Below are 21,515 nucleotides of genomic sequence, written 5' to 3' on the forward strand. Positions count from 1 at the left end.
CCTCACACCCGGGACCTCCCCTCTCCACCCGCTGCATCTGGCCCACTCCGCCACACAGCGGGCCAGCTGGCCCGGCTGGTCGCTCACTCCGCCATACAGAGGGCCACCTGGCCCGGCTGGTCGCTCACTCCGCCATACAGAGGGCCACCTGGCCCGGCTGGCCGCCCACTCCGCCACACAGAGGGCCACCTGGCCCGGCTGGTCGCTCACTCCGCCATACAGAGGGCCACCTGGCCCGACTGGCCGCCCACTCCGCCACACAGAGGGCCACCTGGCCCGGCTGGCCGCCCACTCCGCCACACGGCTGGCCACACCTTCCTTCTAAGCGTAAACTCAGCTGTACAATGAACAAAGTCAAGGAATTCAATGGCACAAAAAAATAAAAGAATTAATTTTGACTGAAGTCAAAGCAGCGAGTTGGGGGGCACCCCGTGTACACTAGGGTGGGGAGCACCCCGTGTACACCAGGGGGGGGGGGGCACCCCGTGTACACCAGGGGGGGCACCCCGTGTACACCAGGGGGGGCACCCCGTGTACACCAGGGTGGGGGGCACCCCGTGTACACCAGGGGGGGCACCCCGTGTACACCAGGGGGGGCACCCCGTGTACACCAGGGGGGCACCCTGTGTACACCAGGGGGGCACCCCGTGTACACCAGGGGGGGGCACCCCGTGTACACCAGGGGGGGCACCCCGTGTACACCAGGGGGGCACCCCGTATACACCAGGGGGGGCACCCCGAGTACACCAGGGGGGGGGGGCACCCCGTGTACACCAGGGTGGGGAGCACCCCGTGTACACCAGGGGGGAGGGCACCCCGTGTACACCAGGGGGGCACCCCGTGTACACCAGGGGGGCACCCCGTGTACACCAGGGGGGGGCACCCCATGTACACCAGGGGGGGCACCCCGTGTACACTAGGGGGGGGGCACCCCGTGTACACCAGGGTGGGGAGCACCCCGTGTACACCAGGGGGGAGGGCACCCCGTGTACACCAGGGGGGGCACCCCGTGTACACCAGGGGGGCACCCCGTGTACACCAGGGGGGCACCCCGTGTACACCAGGGGGGGGCACCCCGTGTACACCAGGGGGGGGGCACCCCGTGTACACCAGGGGGGAGGGCACCCCGTGTACACCAGGGGGGGCACCCCGTGTACACCAGGGACGGCACCCCGTGTACACCAGGGGGGGGGCACCCGTGTACACCAGGGGGGGCACCCCGTGTACACCAGGGGGGGCACCCCGTGTACACCAGGGGGGGCACCCCGTGTACACCAGGGGGGGCACCCCGTGTACACCAGGGGCAAGGGCACCCCGTGTACACCAGGGGGGGCACCCCGTGTACACCAGGGGGGGGCACCCCGTGTACACCAGGGGGGGCACCCCGTGTACACCAGGGGGGCACCCCGTGTACACCAGGGGCAAGGGCACCCCGTGTACACCAGGGGGGGCACCCCGTGTACACCAGGGGGGGGGCACCCCGTGTACACCAGGGGGGGCACCCCGTGTACACCAGGGGGGGCACCCCGTGTACACCAGGGGGGAGGGCACCCCGCGTACACCAGGGGGGGAGCACCCCGTGTACACCAGGGGGGGGCACCCCGTGTACACCAGGGGGGGGAGCACCCCGTGTACACCAGGGGGGGCACCCCGTGTACACCAGGGGCAAGGGCACCCCGTGTACACCAGGGGGGGCACCCCGTGTACACCAGGGGGGGGGGGCACCCCGTGTACACCAGGGGGGGCACCCCGTGTACACCAGGGGGGGGCACCCCGTGTACACCAGGGGGGAGGGCACCCCGTGTACACCAGGGGGGGAGCACCCCGTGTACACCAGGGGGGGGCACCCCGTGTACACCAGGGGGCACCCTGTGTACACCAGGGGGGCACCCCGTGTACACCAGGGTGGGGGGCACCCCGTGTACACCAGGGGGGCACCCTGTGTACACCAGGGGGGCACCCCGTGTACACCAGGGGGGGCACCCCGTGTACACCAGGGGGGGCACCCCGTGTACACCAGGGGGGCACCCCGTATACACCAGGGGGGCACCCTGTGTACACCAGGGGGGCACCCCGCGTACACCAGGGGGGGGGCACCCCGTGTACACCAGGGGGGGCACCCCGTGTACACCAGGGGGGGCACCCCGTGTACACCAGGGGGGGGGCACCCCGTGTACACCAGGGGGGCACCCCGTGTACACCAGGGACGGCACCCCGTGTACACCAGGGGGGGGCACCCCGTGTACACCAGGGGGGGGGCACCCCGTGTACACCAGGGGGGGGCACCCCGTGTACACCAGGGGCAAGGGCACCCCGTGTACACCAGGGGGGGCACCCCGTGTACACCAGGGGGGGGCACCCCGTGTACACCAGGGGGGGCACCCCGTGTACACCAGGGACGGCACCCCGTGTACACCAGGGGGGGCACCCCGTGTACACCAGGGGGGGGGCACCCCGTGTACACCAGGGGGGGCACCCCGTGTACACCAGGGACGGCACCCCGTGTACACCAGGGGGGGGCACCCGTGTACACCAGGGGGGGCACCCCGTGTACACCAGGGGGGGGCACCCCGTGTACACCAGGGGGGGCACCCCGTGTACACCAGGGGGGCACCCCGTGTACACCAGGGGCAAGGGCACCCCGTGTACACCAGGGGGGGCACCCCGTGTACACCAGGGGGGGGCACCCCGTGTACACCAGGGGGGGCACCCCGTGTACACCAGGGGGGGCACCCCGTGTACACCAGGGGGGAGGGCACCCCGCGTACACCAGGGGGGGAGCACCCCGTGTACACCAGGGGGGGGCACCCCGTGTACACCAGGGGGGGAGCACCCCGTGTACACCAGGGGGGGCACCCCGTGTACACCAGGGGCAAGGGCACCCCGTGTACACCAGGGGGGGCACCCCGTGTACACCAGGGGGGGGGGCACCCCGTGTACACCAGGGGGGGCACCCCGTGTACACCAGGGGGGGGCACCCCGTGTACACCAGGGGGGAGGGCACCCCGTGTACACCAGGGGGGGAGCACCCCGTGTACACCAGGGGGGGGCACCCCGTGTACACCAGGGGGCACCCTGTGTATACCAGGGGGCACCCCGTGTACACCAGGGTGGGGGGCACCCCGTGTACACCAGGGGGGCACCCTGTGTACACCAGGGGGGCACCCCGTGTACACCAGGGGGGGGCACCCCGTGTACACCAGGGGGGGCACCCCGTGTACACCAGGGGGGCACCCCGTATACACCAGGGGGCACCCTGTGTACACCAGGGGGGGCACCCCGCGTACACCAGGGGGGGGCACCCCGTGTACACCAGGGGGGGCACCCCGTGTACACCAGGGGGGGCACCCCGTGTACACCAGGGGGGGGCACCCCGTGTACACCAGGGGGGGCACCCCGTGTACACCAGGGACGGCACCCCGTGTACACCAGGGGGGGGCACCCCGTGTACACCAGGGGGGGGGCATTCCGTGTACACCAGGGGGGCACCCCGTATACACCAGGGGGGCACCCTGTGTACACCAGGGGGGCACCCCGTGTACACCAGGGGGGCACCCCGTATACACCAGGGGGGCACCCTGTGTACACCAGGGGGGCACCCCGCGTACACCAGGGGGGGGGCACCCCGTGTACACCAGGGGGGGCACCCCGTGTACACCAGGGGGGGCACCCCGTGTACACCGGGGGGGGCACCCCGTGTACACCAGGGGGGGCACCCCGTGTACACCAGGGACGGCACCCCGTGTACACCAGGGGGGGGCACCCCGTGTACACCAGGGGGGGGGGGCACCCCGTGTACACCAGGGGGGGGCACCCCGTGTACACCAGGGGCAAGGGCACCCCGTGTACACCAGGGGGGGCACCCCGTGTACACCAGGGGGGGGCACCCCGTGTACACCAGGGGGGGCACCCCGTGTACACCAGGGACGGCACCCCGTGTACACCAGGGGGGGGCACCCGTGTACACCAGGGGGGGCACCCCGTGTACACCAGGGGGGGGCACCCCGTGTACACCAGGGACGGCACCCCGTGTACACCAGGGACGGCACCCCGTGTACACCAGGGGGGGGCACCCGTGTACACCAGGGGGGGCACCCCGTGTACACCAGGGGGGGGCACCCCGTGTACACCAGGGGGGGCACCCCGTGTACACCAGGGGGGGCACCCCGTGTACACCAGGGGCAAGGGCACCCCGTGTACACCAGGGGGGGCACCCCGTGTACACCAGGGGGGGGCACCCCGTGTACACCAGGGGGGGCACCCCGTGTACACCAGGGGGGGCACCCCGTGTACACCAGGGGGGAGGGCACCCCGCGTACACCAGGGGGGAGCACCCCGTGTACACCAGGGGGGGGCACCCCGTGTACACCAGGGGGGGGAGCACCCCGTGTACACCAGGGGGGGGCACCCCGTGTACACCAGGGGGGGCACCCCGTGTACACCAGGGGGGGGGGCACCCCGTGTACACCAGGGGGGGCACCCCGTGTACACCAGGGGGGGGCACCCCGTGTACACCAGGGGGGAGGGCACCCCGTGTACACCAGGGGGGGAGCACCCCGTGTACACCAGGGGGGGCACCCCGTGTACACCAGGGGGCACCCTGTGTACACCAGGGGGGCACCCCGTGTACACCAGGGTGGGGGGCACCCCGTGTACACCAGGGGGGCACCCTGTGTACACCAGGGGGGCACCCCGTGTACACCAGGGGGGGGCACCCCGTGTACACCAGGGGGGGCACCCCGTGTACACCAGGGGGGCACCCCGTATACACCAGGGGGGCACCCTGTGTACACCAGGGGGGGCACCCCGCGTACACCAGGGGGGGGGCACCCCGTGTACACCAGGGGGGGCACCCCGTGTACACCAGGGGGGGCACCCCGTGTACACCAGGGGGGGGCACCCCGTGTACACCAGGGGGGGCACCCCGTGTACACCAGGGACGGCACCCCGTGTACACCAGGGGGGGGCACCCCGTGTACACCAGGGGGGGGCACCCCGTGTACACCAGGGGGGGGCACCCCGTGTACACCAGGGGCAAGGGCACCCCGTGTACACCAGGGGGGGCACCCCGTGTACACCAGGGGGGGGCACCCCGTGTACACCAGGGGGGGGGGCACCCCGTGTACACCAGGGGGGGCACCCCGTGTACACCAGGGGGGGGCACCCCGTGTACACCAGGGTGGGGGGCACCCCGTGTACACCAGGGGGGCACCCTGTGTACACCAGGGGGGCACCCCGTGTACACCAGGGGGGGGCACCCCGTGTACACCAGGGGGGGCACCCCGTGTACACCAGGGGGGCACCCCGTATACACCAGGGGGGGCACCCCGAGTACACCAGGGGGGGCACCCCGTGTACACTAGGGGGGGGCACCCCGTGTACACCAGGGTGGGGAGCACCCCGTGTACACCAGGGGGGAGGGCACCCCGTGTACACCAGGGGGGGCACCCCGTGTACACCAGTGGGGCACCCCGTGTACACCAGGGGGGGCACCCCGTGTACACCAGGGGGGGCACCCCGTGTACACCAGGGGGGGCACCCCGTGTACACCAGGGGGGAGGGCACCCCGTGTACACCAGGGGGGCACCCCGTGTACACCAGGGGGGCACCCCGTATACACCAGGGGGGGCACCCCGAGTACACCAGGGGGGCACCCCGTGTACACTAGGGGGGGGGCACCCCGTGTACACCAGGGTGGGGAGCACCCCGTGTACACCAGGGGGGAGGGCACCCCGTGTACACCAGGGGGGGCACCCCGTGTACACCAGTGGGGCACCCCGTGTACACCAGGGGGGGCACCCCGTGTACACCAGGGGGGGCACCCCGTGTACACCAGGGGGGGCACCCCGTGTACACCAGGGGGGAGGGCACCCCGTGTACACCAGGGGGGCACCCCGTGTACACCAGGGACGGCACCCCGTGTACACCAGGGGGGGCACCCCGTGTACACCAGGGGGGGCACCCCGTGTACACCAGGGGCAAGGGCACCCCGTGTACACCAGGGGGGCACCCCGTGTACACCAGGGGGGGGGCACCCCGTGTACACCAGGGGGGGCACCCCGTGTACACCAGGGGGGGGCACCCCGTGTACACCAGGGGGGAGGGCACCCCGTGTACACCAGGGGGGAGCACCCCGTGTACACCAGGGGGGGGGCACCCCGTGTACACCAGGGGGGGAGCACCCCGTGTACACCAGGGGGGGGCACCCCGTGTACACCAGGGGCAAGGGCACCCCGTGTACACCAGGGGGGGCACCCCGTGTACACCAGGGGGGGGGCACCCCGTGTACACCAGGGGGGGCACCCCGTGTACACCAGGGGGGGGGGGCACCCCGTGTACACCAGGGGGGAGGGCACCCCGTGTACACCAGGGGGGGAGCACCCCATGTACACCAGGGGGGGGCACCCCGTGTACACCAGGGGGGGGCACCCCGTGTACACCAGGGGGGGCACCCCGTGTACACCAGGGGGGGCACCCCGTGTACACCAGGGGGGGAGCACCCCGTGTACACCAGTGGGGGCACCCCGTGTACACCAGGGGGGGGCACCCCGTGTACACCAGGGGGGGGCACCCCGTGTACACCAGGGGGGGGCACCCCGTGTACACCAGGGGTGTTACGGCCAATATGGGTCACAACAGGGTTCTTGATCACTGACTCAAAGTACTAGTACCCGACCCCAAGTCAGTAGTGGCCTTCAAGGAGTAGGCTAGGTAATACAAGTAATAAACAGGGGGAGCTGAAATAAACACAACACTTCATTCTTTATCAATATATTCACTAACTTATTACCACTTTCCCATCACCGTAAATATAAAATGAGATAATATTACTACACGTGGATGTTTACATGTGTCGCTCGCACATAGGACACTGATCACTCCTGGATGCCTAGGCGATGCAGCCTTTGTCAACGTCCGTGTTTCCTCCACACACTGTACCGTCCTCAACCAGTACTGGGAAACACCAAGGAGTCTATCCTTGTCATGGGCCAGCCTACCGACAGTATCACCACGTCCCTCCTGATTACCCACAATCACTCTCCAGCCTGGTGCTGGCAGAGACCTTCAGCCACTCGCTGACAGGGGCCACTACATACAGGGGTATGGCACCCCTGGCAGGAACCTCTATCCATGGGCTAGTAACGCTCCTCAATGACACCTCACTGCCAGTCGTCACTTCCCCTAGCCAGCCCCGGGATACGCCGAATTCTTTCACTGCCACTCCACTGGCAGAGCAGGTACCACAGTTCCTCTTCAGCGGCGGCTCAGTCATCAAGCATAATTAAGTAGAGAGAGATCAGGCTGCCCAGGGTAGACTGCTTGTCTCCGTACCACTGCAGCCCTACGTCGCCACTGTGGATACAGACACGTCATCAGTAAACTGGCCGGTACTGGTGGAACGAGGAAATACCACTTACTGACTCTGGCATTGACATACAGCTCATATCACAACAGATGGCGCTGATTTCTAGTCGCCACCTCACCTGAGGTCATCCACAGCGACTCCTCTGGTTGACCAAGGCAGGAATCTTGAGCCTTAAGCAAGTATTAGACAGCCACCACCAGGTGGCATTGTCCACATTACGTCCGGTACTGTGGGGGTGAGGGAGCAGACTCACTGATGACGCTGACGTCGCTACTCCATACTCCGACGATGTTGTCGGGTTCGAAACAAGGGGGCACCCCGTGTACACCAGGGGCACCCCGTGTACACCAGGGGCACCCCGTGTACAGTTGGCAACCTGAGCTGTGAGAGCAATGCTGCAGCTCTGGGTAATGTTGTCAGAGAGAGAGACAGAGAGAGATAGATAGAGAGAAAGAGAGACAGAGACACAGAGAGAGATACATTGACAGAGAGAGAGAGACAGTGACAGAGAGAGAGAGAGAGACAGTGACAGAGAGAGAGAGAGAGAGACAGTGACACAGAGAGACAGAGACAGAGAGAGAGATAGGCAGACAGACATACAAACAGACAGAGAGAGACACACACCCACACGGAGATAGAAACACAGAACTTACAAATAATATGGGAAACTGATAAGAAACTGAACAAAAACACATATTCAATAGTGTGGCAATTGGTGGAGGAATTATCTTGGTTAATGGCCAGGTGTTGGCCATTATTACCAGCTGGATTAGGGGTTACAGCCAGCTTGACCCAAGAGCCGGATCCCCTCTGTTTTTCTCTCACCTTTTAAACACATCTCGGTGAGGTCTGCCCCTTAGAAGACGTCACGTGGTGAGGGCCGGTCCATTATTGACCAGCCCTTCAATCACCATCCGGCTCAATTGACCCACTCAATTCCTGACCCAACTCCACCAATCCGTCAAAATTACGGTATTTCGGTTAGATTTAAACAACCGCGATACTGACGTTTTGGGAAGGATTTGGTTCTAACGTTTCTGGTGAGAGGGGAAACCGCCGCAATTGTTACTGAGCGTCAGCAGGCGGGAAGCAGCACCTCATGCTGATGTTGTTACTGAACGTCAGAAGGCGGGGAGCAGCGCCACACGCTGCGGTTGTTACTGAGCGCCAGAAGGCGGGGTGCAGCGCCACATGCTGCCGTTGTTACTGAGCGTCAAAAGGCGGGAAGCAACACCTCACGCTGCTGTTGTTACTGAGCGTCAGCAGGCAGGGAGCAGCACCTCACGTTGTTGTTACTGAGCGTCAGCAGGCGGGGAGCAGAGCCTCACGCTGCTGTTGTTACTGAGCGTCAGCAGTCGGGGAGCAGCGTCTCACGCTGCTGTTGTTACCGAGTGTCAGAAGGCGGGGAACAGCACCTCACGCTGCCGTTGTTACTGAGCGTCAGCAGGCGGGAAGCAGCACCTCATGCTGCTGTTGTTACTGAACGTCAGAAGGCGGGGAGCAGCGCCACACGCTGCCGTTGTTACTGAGCGCCAGAAGGCGGGGAGCAGCGCCTCACGCTGCTGTTGTTACTGAGCGTCAGAAGGCGGGGAGCAGCGCCACATGCTGCCGTTGTTACTGAGCGTCAGCAGGCGGGGAGCAGCGCCTCACGCTGCCGTTGTTACTGAGCGTCAGAAGGCGGGGAGCAGCACCTCATGCTGCTGTTGTTACTGAGCGTCAGCAGGCGGGGAGCAGCACCTCACGCTGCTGTTGTTACTGAGCGTCAGAAGGCGGGGAGCAGCACCTCACGCTACTGTTGTTACTGAACGTCAGAAGGCGGGGAGCAGCACCTCACGCTGCTGTTGTTACTGAGCGTCAGCAGTCGGGGAGCAGCGTCTCACGCTGCTGTTGTTACCGAGTGTCAGAAGGCGGGGAACAGCACCTCACGCTGCCGTTGTTACTGAGCGTCAAAAGGCGAGGAGCAGCACCTCACGCTGCTGTTGTTACTGAGCGTCAGAAGGCGGGGTGCAACGCCTCCTACCGCTGCTGTTGTTACTGAGCGTCAGAAGGCGGAGAGCAGCGCCTCACGCTGCTGTTACTGAGCGTCAGAAGGCAGGGAGCAGCGCCTCACGCTGCTGTTGTTACTGAGCATCAGAAGGCGGAGAGCAGTGCCTCACGCTGTTGTTACTGAGCGTCAGAAGGCAGCAAGCAGCGCCTCACGCTGCTGTTCCTGAGCGTCAGAAGGCAGGGAGCAGCGCCTCACGCTGCTGTTGTTACTGAGCATCAGAAGGCAGGGAGCAGCGCCTCACGCTGCTGTTGTTACTGAGCGTCAGAAGGCGGAGAGCAGTGCCTCACGCTGTTGTTACTGAGCGTCAGAAGGCAGGGAGCAGCGCCTCACGCTGCTGTTGTTACTGAGCATCAGAAGGCGGAGAGCAGTGCCTCACGCTGTTGTTACTGAGCGTCAGAAGGCAGGGAGCAGCGCCTCACGCTGCTGTTGTTACTGAGCATCAGAAGGCGGAGAGCAGTGCCTCACGCTGTTGTTACTGAGCGTCAGAAGGCAGGGAGCAGCGCCTCACGCTGCTGTTGTTACTGAGCATCAGATGGCGGAGAGCAGTGCCTCACGCTGTTGTTACTGAGCGTCAGAAGGCAGGGAGCAGCGCCTCACGCTGCTGTTACTGAGCGTCAGAAGGTGGAGAGCAGCGCCACACGCTGCTGTTGTTACTGAGCATCAGAATGCAGAGAGCAGTGCCTCACGCTGTTGTTACTGAGCGTCAGAAGGCAGGGAGCAGCGCCTCACGCTGCTGTTACTGAGCGTCAGAAGGCAGAGAGCAGCGCCACACGCTGCTGTTGTTACTGAGCGTCAGCAGGCGGGGAGGAGCGCCACACGCTGCTGTTGTTACTGAGCGTCAAAAGGCGGAGAGCAGCGCCACACGCTGCTGTTGTTACTGAGCGTCAGAAGGCGGAGAGCAGCGCCACACGCTGCTGTTGTTACTGAGCGTCAGAAGGCGGGGAGCAGCGCCACACGCTGCTGTTGTTACTGAGCGTCAGAAGGCGGGGAGCAGCGCCTCACGCTGCTGTTACAGAGCGTCAGAAGGCGGAAAGCAGCGCCTCACGCTGCTGTTGTTACTGAGCGTCAGAAGGCGGAGCAGCGCCTCACGCTGCTGTTGTTACTGAGCGTCAGAAGGCGGGGAGCAGCGCCTCACGCTGTTGTTGTTACTGAGCGTCAGAAGACGGGGAGCAGCGCCTCACGCTGTTGTTGTTACTGATCGTCAGAAGGCGGGGAGCAGCACCTCACGCTGCTGTTGTTACTGAGCATCAGAAGGCGGGGAGTAGCGCCTCACACTGCTGTTGTTACTGAGCATCAGAAGGCGGAGAGCAGCGCCTCACGCTGCTGTTGTTACTGAGCATCAGAAGGCGGAGAGCAGCGCCTCACGCTGTTGTTATTACTGAGCGTCAGAAGTCGGAGAGCAGCACCTCACGCTGCTGTTGTTACTGAGCATCAGAAGGCGGGGAGTAGCGCCTCACACTGCTGTTGTTACTGAGCATCAGAAGGCGGAGAGCAGCGCCTCACACTGCTGTTGTTACTGAGCATCAGAAGGCGGGGAGTAGCGCCTCACACTGCTGTTGTTACTGAGCATCAGAAGGCGGGGAGTAGCGCCTCACACTGCTGTTGTTACTGAGCATCAGAAGGCGGAGAGCAGCGCCTCACGCTGCTGTTATTACTGAGCGTCAGAAGTCGGAGAGCAGCACCTCACGCTGCTGTTTTTACTGAGTGTCAGAAGACGGAGAGCAGCACCTCACGTTGCTGTTGTTACCGAGCGTCAGAAGGCGGGGAGCAGCGCCTCACGCTGCTGTTGTTACTGAGCGTCAGAAGGCGGGGAGCAGCGCCTCACGCTGCTGTTGTTACTGAGCGTCAGGAGGCGGAGAGCAGCGCCTCACGCTGCTGTTGTTACTGAGCGTCAGGAGGCGGAGAGCAGTGCCTCACGCTGCTGTTGTTACTGAGCGTCAGAAGGCGGGGAGCAGCGCCTCACGCTGCTGTTGTTACTGAGCGTCAGGAGGCGGAGAGCAGCGCCTCACGCTGCTGTTGTTACTGAGCGTCAGGAGGCGGAGAGCAACGCCTCACGCTGCTGTTGTTACTGAGCGTCAGGAGGCGGAGAGCAGCGCCTCACGCTGCTATTCTGTTCTAATGTTGCTGGAAAGAAGGAATCGAGTCTCATGGTGAAAATACACCGAAATAACCCTTATTATGGTGGATGTTTATGGTGAGGCTGGTGACCCCCACGAGGGTGTGTGGGGGGCCAGGGTAAGGCTGGTGACCCCCACGACGATGTGTGGGGGGCCAGGGTGAGGTTGGTGACCCCCCACTGAGGTACGCACCCCACAAGAGCCGCACCACACAAGAGCCGCACCACACAAGAGCCGCACCCCACAAGAGCCGCACCCCACAAGAGCCGCACCACACAAGAGCCGCACCCCACAAGAGCCGCACCACACAAGAGCCGCACCCCACAAGAGCCGCACCACACAAGAGCCGCACCCCACAAGAGCCGCACCCCACAAGAGCCGCACCACACAAGAGCCGCACCCCACAAGAGCCGCACCCCACAAGAGCCGCACCACACAAGAGCCGCACCCCACAAGAGCCGCACCACACAAGAGCCGCACCCCACAAGAGCCGCACCCCACAAGAGCCGCACCACACAAGAGCCGCACCCCACAAGAGCCGCACCACACAAGAGCCGCACCACACAAGAGCCGCACCACACAAGAGCCGCACCCCACAAGAGCCGCACCCCACAAGAGCCGCACCACACAAGAGCCGCACCCCACAAGAGCCACACCCCACAAGAGATGCACCCCACAAGAGCCGCACCACACAAGAGCCGCACCCCACAAGAGCCGCACCACACAAGAGCCGCACCCCACAAGAGCCGCACCCCACAAGAGCCGCACCACACAAGAGCCGCACCACACAAGAGCCGCACCCCACAAGAGCCTCACCCCACAAGAGCCGCACCCCACAAGAGCCGCACCACACAAGAGCCTCACCCCACAAGAGCCACACCCCCACAAGAGCCGCACCCCACAAGAGCCTCACCCCACAAGAGCCACACCCCCATAAGAGCCGCACCCCACAATAGCCGCACCACACAAGAGCCGCACCCCACAAGAGATGCACCCCACAAGAGATGCACCCCACAATAGCCGCACCACACAAGAGCCGCACCCCACAAGAGATGCACCCCACAAGAGTCGCACCCCACAAGAGCCTCACCCCACAAGAGCCGCACCCCACAAGAGATGCACCCCACAAGAGATGCACCCCACAAGAGCCTCACCACACAAGAGCCGCACCCCACAAGAGCCGCACCCCACAAGAGATGCACCACACAAGAGCCGCACCCCACAAGAGATGCACCCCACAAGAGATGCACCCCACAAGAGCCGCACCACACAAGAGCCTCACCCCACAAGAGCCTCACCACACAAGAGCCGCACCCCACAAGAGCCGCACCCCACAAGAGATGCACCACACAAGAGCCGCACCCCACAAGAGCCGCACCCCACAAGAGATGCACCCCACAAGAGCCGCACCACACAAGAGCCTCACCCCACAAGAGATGCACCCCACAAGAGCCTCACCACACAAGAGCCGCACCCCACAAGAGCCGCACCCCACAAGAGCCACACCCCACAAGAGATGCACCACACAAGAGCCACACCCCACAAGAGCCGCACCCCACAAGAGATGCACCCCCACAAGAGCCTCACCCCACAAGAGATGCACCACACAAGAGCCGCACCCCACAAGAGATGCACCCCACAAGAGATGCACCCCACAAGAGCCGCACCCCACAAGAGCCGCACCCCACAAGAGCCGCACCCCACAAGAGCCGCACCCCACAAGAGCCGCACCCCACAAGAGCCGCACCCCACAAGAGCCACACCCCCACAAGAGCCGCACCACACAAGAGCCGCACCACACAAGAGCCGCACCACACAAGAGCCTCACCCCACAAGAGCCGCACCACACAAGAGCCTCACCCCACAAGAGCCGCACCACACAAGAGCCGCACCACACAAGAGCCGCACCTCACAAGAGCCGCACCCCACAAGAGCCTCACCCCACAAGAGCCTCACCCCACAAGAGCCTCACCCCACGAGAGCCGCACCCCACAAGAGCCACACCCCCACAAGAGCCGCACCACACAAGAGCCGCACCACACAAGAGCCGCACCACACAAGAGCCGCACCACACAAGAGCCTCACCCCATAAGAGCCGCACCACACAAGAGCCTCACCCCACAAGAGCCGCACCACACAAGAGCCGCACCACACAAGAGCCGCACCCCACAAGAGCCGCACCCCACAAGAGCCTCACCCCACAAGAGCCGCACCACACAAGAGATGCACCACACAAGAGCCGCACCCCACAAGAGATGCACCCCCACAAGAGCCTCACCCCACAAGAGCCTCACCCCACAAGAGCCGCACCCCACAAGAGATGCACCACACAAGAGCCGCACCCCACAAGAGATGCACCCCCACAAGAGCCGCACCCCACAAGAGCCTCACCCCACAAGAGCCGCACCCCACAAGAGATGCACCACACAAGAGCCGCACCCCACAAGAGATGCACCCCCACAAGAGCCGCACCCCACAAGAGATGCACCCCCACAAGAGCCTCACCCCACAAGAGCCGCACCCCACAAGAGCCACACCCCCACAAGACTGGAAGACGCGGGACAGCATAAAACTCGACATTCTTCCTTTGATGCGTGCCGCGGGCGTGGGTCCCCAGAGCGCCACACCGCCGCCAACCACAACAATCTGGTGGCCCCAGCTGGCAGCGGGTCACAGGCAGCTCGCCTCCCTCAACCATTCCAACAATGCCATAAAACAATATTGGGAGTACTTACATATACAGCAGAATATTATAGTCAACCATTAAGGAGAGGTATTGTGCGCGGTGTAACTTCTGATGCAAGCTGTATTGATGCAAGCTGTATTGATGCAAGCTGTATTGATGTCCACCATGTATTGATGTCCACCATGTATTGATGTCCACCATGGTCATGTATTGATGTCCACCATGGTCATGTATTGATGTCCACCATGGTCATGTATTGATGTTCACCAGGGTCATGTATTGATGTCCACCATGGTCATGTATTGATGTCCACCATGGTCATGTATTGATGTCCCCCAGGGTCATGTATTGATGTTCACTAGGGTCATGTATTGATGTCCCCCAGGGTCATGTATTGATGTTCACTAGGGTCATGTATTGATGTTCACTAGGGTCATGTATTGATGTCCGCCAGGGTCATGTATTGATGTCCACCATGGTCATGTATTGGTGTCCCCCAGGGTCATGTATTGATGTCCACCAGGGTCATGTATTGATGTCCACCAGGGTCATGTATTGATGTCCACCAGGGTCATGTATTGATGTTCACTAGGGTCATGTATTGATGTTCACTAGGGTCATGTATTGATGTCCGCCAGGGTCATGTATTGATGTCCACCATGGTCATGTATTGGTGTCCCCCAGGGTCATGTATTGATGTTCACTAGGGTCATGTATTGATGTCCACCATGTATTGATGTCCACCATGGTCATGTATTGATGTCCACCAGGGTCATGTATTGATGTTCACCATGTATTGATGTCCACCATGGTCATGTATTGATGTCCACCATGGTCATGTATTGATGTTCACCAGGGTCATGTATTGATGTTCACCAGGGTCATGTATTGATGTTCACCAGGGTCATGTATTGGTGTTCACCAGGGTCATGTATTGATGTCCACCATGGTCATGTATTGATGTTCACCAGGGTCATGTATTGATGTCCCCCCAGGGTCATGTATTGATGTCCCCCAGGGTCATGTATTGATGTCCACCATGGTCATGTATTGATGTTCACCAGGGTCATGTATTGATGTCCCCCCAGGGTCATGTATTGATGTCCCCCAGGGTCATGTATTGATGTCCCCCCAGGGTCATGTATTGGTGTTCACCATGGTCATGTATTGATGTTCACCATGGTCATGTATTGATGTCCCCCCAGGGTCATGTATTGATGTCCCCCAGGGTCATGTATTGATGTCCCCCCAGGGTCATGTATTGATGTCCTCCAGGGTCATGTATTGATGTCCCCCCAGGGTCATGTATTGATGTCCCCCAGGGTCATGTATTGATGTCCCCCCAGGGTCATGTATTGATGTCCCCCCAGGGTCATGTATTGATGTTCACCATGGTCATGTATTGATGTCCCCCCAGGGTCATGTATTGATGTCCCCCAGGGTCATGTATTGATGTTCACCATGGTCATGTATTGATGTCCCCCCAGGGTCATGTATTGATGTCCCCCCAGGGTCATGTATTGATGTTCACCAGGGTCATGTATTGATGTCCCCCAGGGTCATGTATTGATGTTCACCATGGTCATGTATTGATGTCCACCAGGGTCATGTATTGATGTTCACCATGGTCATGTATTGATGTCCCCCCAGGGTCATGTATTGATGTCCCCCAGGGTCATGTATTGATGTCCCCCCAGGGTCATGTATTGATGTTCACCATGGTCATGTATTGATGTCCACCAGGGTCATGTATTGATGTTCACCATGGTCATGTATTGATGTCCCCCCAGGGTCATGTATTGATGTTCACCAGGGTCATGTATTGATGTCCCCCCAGGGTCATGTATTGATGTCCACCAGGGTCATGTATTGATGTCCCCCCAGGGTCATGTATTGATGTCCACCAGGGTCATGTATTGATGTCCACCAGGGTCATGTATTGATGTCCCCCCAGGGTCATGTATTGATGTTCACCAGGGTCATGTATTGATGTCCACCAGGGTCATGTATTGATGTCCCCCCAGGGTCATGTATTGATGTCCCCCAGGGTCATGTATTGATGTCCCCCAGGGTCATGTATTGATGTTCACCAGGGTCATGTATTGATGTCCCCCCAGGGTCATGTATTGATGTCCACCAGGGTCATGTATTGATGTCCCCCCAGGGTCATGTATTGATGTTCACCAGGGTCATGTATTGATGTCCACCAGGGTCATGTATTGATGTCCCCCCAGGGTCATGTATTGATGTCCCCCAGGGTCATGTATTGATGTCCCCCAGGGTCATGTATTGATGTTCACCAGGGTCATGTATTGATGTCCCCCAGGGTCATGTATTGGTGTCCCCCCAGGGTCATGTATTGATGTCCCCCAGGGTCATGTATTGATGTCCTCCAGGGTCATGTATTGGTGTCCCCCCAGGGTCATGTATTGATGTCCCCCAGGGTCATGTATTGATGTCCCCCAGGGTCATGTATTGATGTCCCCCCAGGGTCATGTATTGATGTCCCCCAGGGTCATGTATTGATGTCCTCCAGGGTCATGTATTGGTGTCCCCTCAGGGTCATGTATTGATGTCCCCCCAGGGTCATGTATTGATGTCCCCCAGGGTCATGTATTGATGTCCCCGAGGGTCATGTATTGGTGTCCCCCAGGGTCATGTATTGATGTCCCCCAGGGTCATGTATTGATGTCCCCCAGGGTCATGTATTGATGTTCGCCAGGGTCATGTATTGATGTCCCCGAGGGTCATGTATTGATGTCCCCGAGGGTCATGTATTGGTGTCCCCCCAGGGTCATGTATTGATGTCCCCCAGGGTCATGTATTGATGTCCCCCAGGGTCATGTATTGATGTCCCCCAGGGTCATGTATTGATGTCCGCCAGGGTCATGTATTGATGTCCCCCAGGGTCATGTATTGATGTCCGCCAGGGTCATGTATTGATGTCCGCCAGGGTCATGTATTGATGTCCCCCAGGGTCATCATTAACATGCACGTTAGAAATACATCAGTCCCGCGTCTCGCACCTGTAGAGGTCAACACCTGTCTTCAGAACAAGGAGGTCAAGTGCAATATCAAGTCTACACATTCAAGGTGAACAAATGCGTGGATGAACATTTGAGGAGACAGTCTCACCTTCAGTTTAACAATGTGTAACGAAGGTGATGTTTGTCTTGTGTATGTTATAGTTGGTGAGGCCCAACAGGTGCACCAAGTCTTGCCTTCTCTACTGGCACACGCGCAAATGTTAATGAAAACACCAAATGACTTTCTTAGATCAAATGTTTGTGTAGGTCAGTAAGTGCAACAAATTATATATATATATATATATATATATATATATATATATATATATATATATATATATATATATATATATATATATATATATATATATATATATATATATATATATATATATATATATATATATATATATATATTGATACCAAGCCAGTAAGAGGCATAGTGTTTGTGGCAGGTCCTTAATAATCTAACATATCAGGGAAGCACAAGGCAGGAAACTATGAGCAGGAAATTAAGTACTTTTTGGTGTGACTTTTGAACTGGGGAAGAGTTGGACAATTTGTTAATTCATCAGGGAGTGAGTTCCATAGTCTGGACCCTTTTATGTGTTGGTACAGATTTACTCTGACTCTGGGGATATTTGTTGGTGTGTTGGTACAGATTTACTCTGACTCTGGGGATATTTGTTGGTGTGTTGGTACAGATTTACTCTGACTCTGGGGATATTTGTTGGTGTGTTGGTACAGATTTAGTCTGACTCTGGGGATATTTGTTGGTGTGTTGGTACAGATTTACTCTGACTCTGGGGATATTTGTTGGTGTGTTGGTACAGATTTAGTCTGACTCTGGGGATATTTGTTGGTGTGTTGGTACAGATTTACTCTGACTCTGGGGATATTTGTTGGTGTGTTGGTACAGATTTACTCTGACTCTGGGGATATTTGTTGGTGTGTTGGTACAGATTTACTCTGACTCTGGGGATATTTGTTGGTGTGTTGGTACAGATTTACTCTGACTCTGGGGATATTTGTTGGTGTGTTGGTACAGATTTACTCTGACTCTGGGGATATTTGTTGGTGTGTTGGTACAGATTTACTCTGACTCTGGGGATATTTGTTGGTGTGTTGGTACAGATTTACTCTGACTCTGGGGATATTTGTTGGTGTGTTGGTACAGATTTACTCTGACTCTGGGGATATTTGTTGGTGTGTTGGTACAGATATAGTCTGACTCTGGGGATATTTGTTGGTGTGTTGGTACAGATTTACTCTGACTCTGGGGATATTTGTTGGTGTGTTGGTACAGATTTACTCTGACTCTGGGGATATTTGTTGGTGTGTTGGTACAGATATAGTCTGACTCTGGGGATATCAAAGATATATATATTTCTGGTGTGGTGCTGATGGGTTCTATTACATCTATCAAGGAAAAGTTTCAGCTCAAGATTATCATTTAGGAACAAGGTTGTTGTATGGTGTTTATAAATCTTGTTTATCTGTATCTTTTGCTACCCAGTCTCCCAATCTTTATGTACCCATTCTGAACATCTTTACCATTGTGATCATTGCTGTCTTATATGTGCTGTCAATCTGCTGTATGGTGTCTATTAACCTTGTTTAAATTACTAATCAAGCTGTCAATGTAATCAATCAGAGCTTTAATATAACAATGTGCTTTAATATACCTACTTATCTCTCTCATCTCATTTTTCTCTTGTAATGTATCTTTATCATTTATCAATTCTGATTGAAATTACCTACTTAAAATTATCTGCTAGATTAAGGACCTGCCCGAAACGCTGCGCGTACTGGTGGCTTTACAAGAATGTAAATACTGTACTATCCAATGTATTCTCACAAACCCAATGTACCTTCTTGTATATATATAAATAAATAAATAAATAAATAAATAAATAGATAGCACATGAGAATGTGTGGAGTGAGTGTGTGTTTAGCATGTTAAGGGACTTAAGCACGGGGCTGTGTGTTGTCTCAAGACAGAGTTTGTTATGGTTTGGGGCTGGGGCTTTGACCATGCCTTTGACCCAGGCATGGTCAAGACCCCAGGGATGCTCAAGGCCCCAGGCGTGGTCAAGGTCCCAGGCGTGGTCAAGGCCCCATGCGTGGTAAATGCCGGAAGCGTTGTCAAGGTCTCCAAGCGTGGACAAGGCCACAGACTTGGTTAATGCCTCCGGGATGGTCTAGAGCCCAGGCGTGGTCAAGGCCCCGAGGCGTGGTCAAGACCCCCAAGGATGGTCAACACCCCAGGTGTGGTCAATGCCCCAGGGATGGTCAAGGCCTCAGACGTGGTCAAGGCCCAAGGAATGGTCAAGGCCCCTGACGTGGTCAAGGCCCCAGGGACTGTCATGACCCTATGCGTGGTCAATGCCCAAAAAACGGTCAAGGCTCCAGGTGTTGTCAATGCCCCAGGAATGGTCAAGGCCCCAGGTGTGGTCAATGCCCAAGGGATGGTCAAGGCCCCAGGTGTAGTCAATGCCCCAGGCATGGTCAATGCCCCAGGGATGGTCAAAACTCCAGGTGTGGTAAATTCCCCAGGAATGGTCAAGGCCCCAGGCGTGGTCAATGCCCCAGGCGTGGTCAAGGTCCCAGGGATGCTCAAGGCCCCATGCAGGCGTGGTCAATGCCCCAGTTGTGGTCAATGTCCCAGGGATAGTCAAAACTCCAGAAGTAGTCAATGCCCAGGAATGCTCAAGGCTCGAGGCGTGGTCAATGCCCTAGAGATGGTCAAGGCCTCAGGGATGGTCAATGCCCCAGGCGTGCTCAAGGCCCCAGGCGTGGTCAAGGCCCCAGGCGTGGTCAAGGCCCCAGGCGTGGTCAAGGCCCCAGGCGTGACTCAGAGCTGGCCACACATGGTGTGGTCAAGGTCCCATGCGTGACTCAGAGCTGGCCACACCAGGCGTGGTCAAGACCCCAGGCGTGGTCAAGGCCCCAGGTGTGAATCAGAACTGGCCACACCAGGGGTGGTCAAGGCCCCAGGCGTGGTCAAGGCCCCAGGCGTGACTCAGAGCTGGCCACACATGGTGTGGTCAAGGCCCCAGGCGTGACTCAGAGCTGGCCACCCCAGGTGTGGTCAAGGCCCCAGGCGTGACTCAGAGCTGGTCACACCAGGTGTGGTCAAGGCCCCAGGCGTGACTCAGAGCTGGCCGCACCAGGTGTGGTCAAGGCCCCAGGCGTGGTCAAGGCCCCAGGCGTGACTCAGAGCTGGCCACACCAGGTGTGGTCAAGGCCCCAGGCGTGACTCACAGCTGGCCACACCAGGTGTGGTCAAGGCCCCAGGCGTGACTCAGAGCTGGCCACACCAGGTGTGGTCAAGGCCCCAGGCGTGACTCAGAGCTGGCCACACCAGGTGTGGTCAAGGCCCCAGGCGTGACTCACAGCTGGCCACACCAGGTCTGGTCAAGGCCCCAGGCGTGACTCACAGCTGGCCACACCAGGTCTGGTCAAGGCCCCAGGCGTGACTCACAGCTGGCCACACCAGGTGTGGTCAAGGCCCCAGGTGTGACTCACAGCTGGCCACACCAGGTCTGGTCAAGGCCCCAGGCGTGACTCACAGCTGGCCACATCAGGTGTGGTCAAGGCCCCAGGCGTGACTCACAGCTGGCCACACCAGGTGTGGTCAATCCCCAGGCGTGACTCACAGCTGGCCACACCAGGTGTGGTCAAGGCCCCAGGCGTGACTCACAGCTGGCCACACCAGGTGTGGTCAAGGCCCCAGGCGTGACTCACAGCTGGCCACACCAGGTGTGGTCAAGGCCCCAGGCGTGACTCACAGCTGGCCACACCAGGTGTGGTCAAGGCCCCAGGCGTGACTCACAGCTGGCCACACCAGGTGTGGTCAAGGCCCCAGGCGTGACTCACAGCTGGCCACACCAGGTGTGGTCAAGGCCCCAGGCGTGACTCACAGCTGGCCACATCAGGTGTGGTCAAGGCCCCAGGCGTGACTCACAGCTGGCCACACCAGGTGTGGTCAAGGCCCCAGGCGTGACTCACAGCTGGCCACATCAGGTGTGGTCAAGGCCCCAGGTGTGACTCACAGCTGGCCACATCAGGTGTGGTCAAGGCCCCAGGCGTGACTCACAGCTGGCCACATCAGGTGTGGTCAAGGCCCCAGGCGTGACTCACAGCTGGCCACATCAGGTGTGGTCAAGGCCCCAGGCGTGACTCACAGCTGGCCACATCAGGTGTGGTCAAGGCCCCAGGCGTGACTCACAGCTGGCCACACGGGGCTGACTCACCGTCAACGCGCCAAAAC

General features: G+C 59.8%; 1 protein-coding gene across 1 annotated transcript; it reads left to right on the top strand.

The window, feature by feature from the left end:
• The first annotated feature begins 19,494 nt into the window (after positions 1-19,494).
• On the top strand, positions 19,495-20,139 carry LOC138364789 (neurofilament heavy polypeptide-like). Its single transcript, XM_069324763.1, has one exon. It carries the CDS (start codon positions 19,495-19,497, stop codon positions 20,137-20,139), a length of 645 nt encoding a protein of 214 aa, XP_069180864.1.
• The last annotated feature ends 1,376 nt before the right edge of the window (positions 20,140-21,515 follow it).

The sequence above is a fragment of the Procambarus clarkii genome, chromosome 14 (assembly GCF_040958095.1).
Source record: "Procambarus clarkii isolate CNS0578487 chromosome 14, FALCON_Pclarkii_2.0, whole genome shotgun sequence".
Taxonomy (NCBI): domain Eukaryota; kingdom Metazoa; phylum Arthropoda; class Malacostraca; order Decapoda; family Cambaridae; genus Procambarus; species Procambarus clarkii.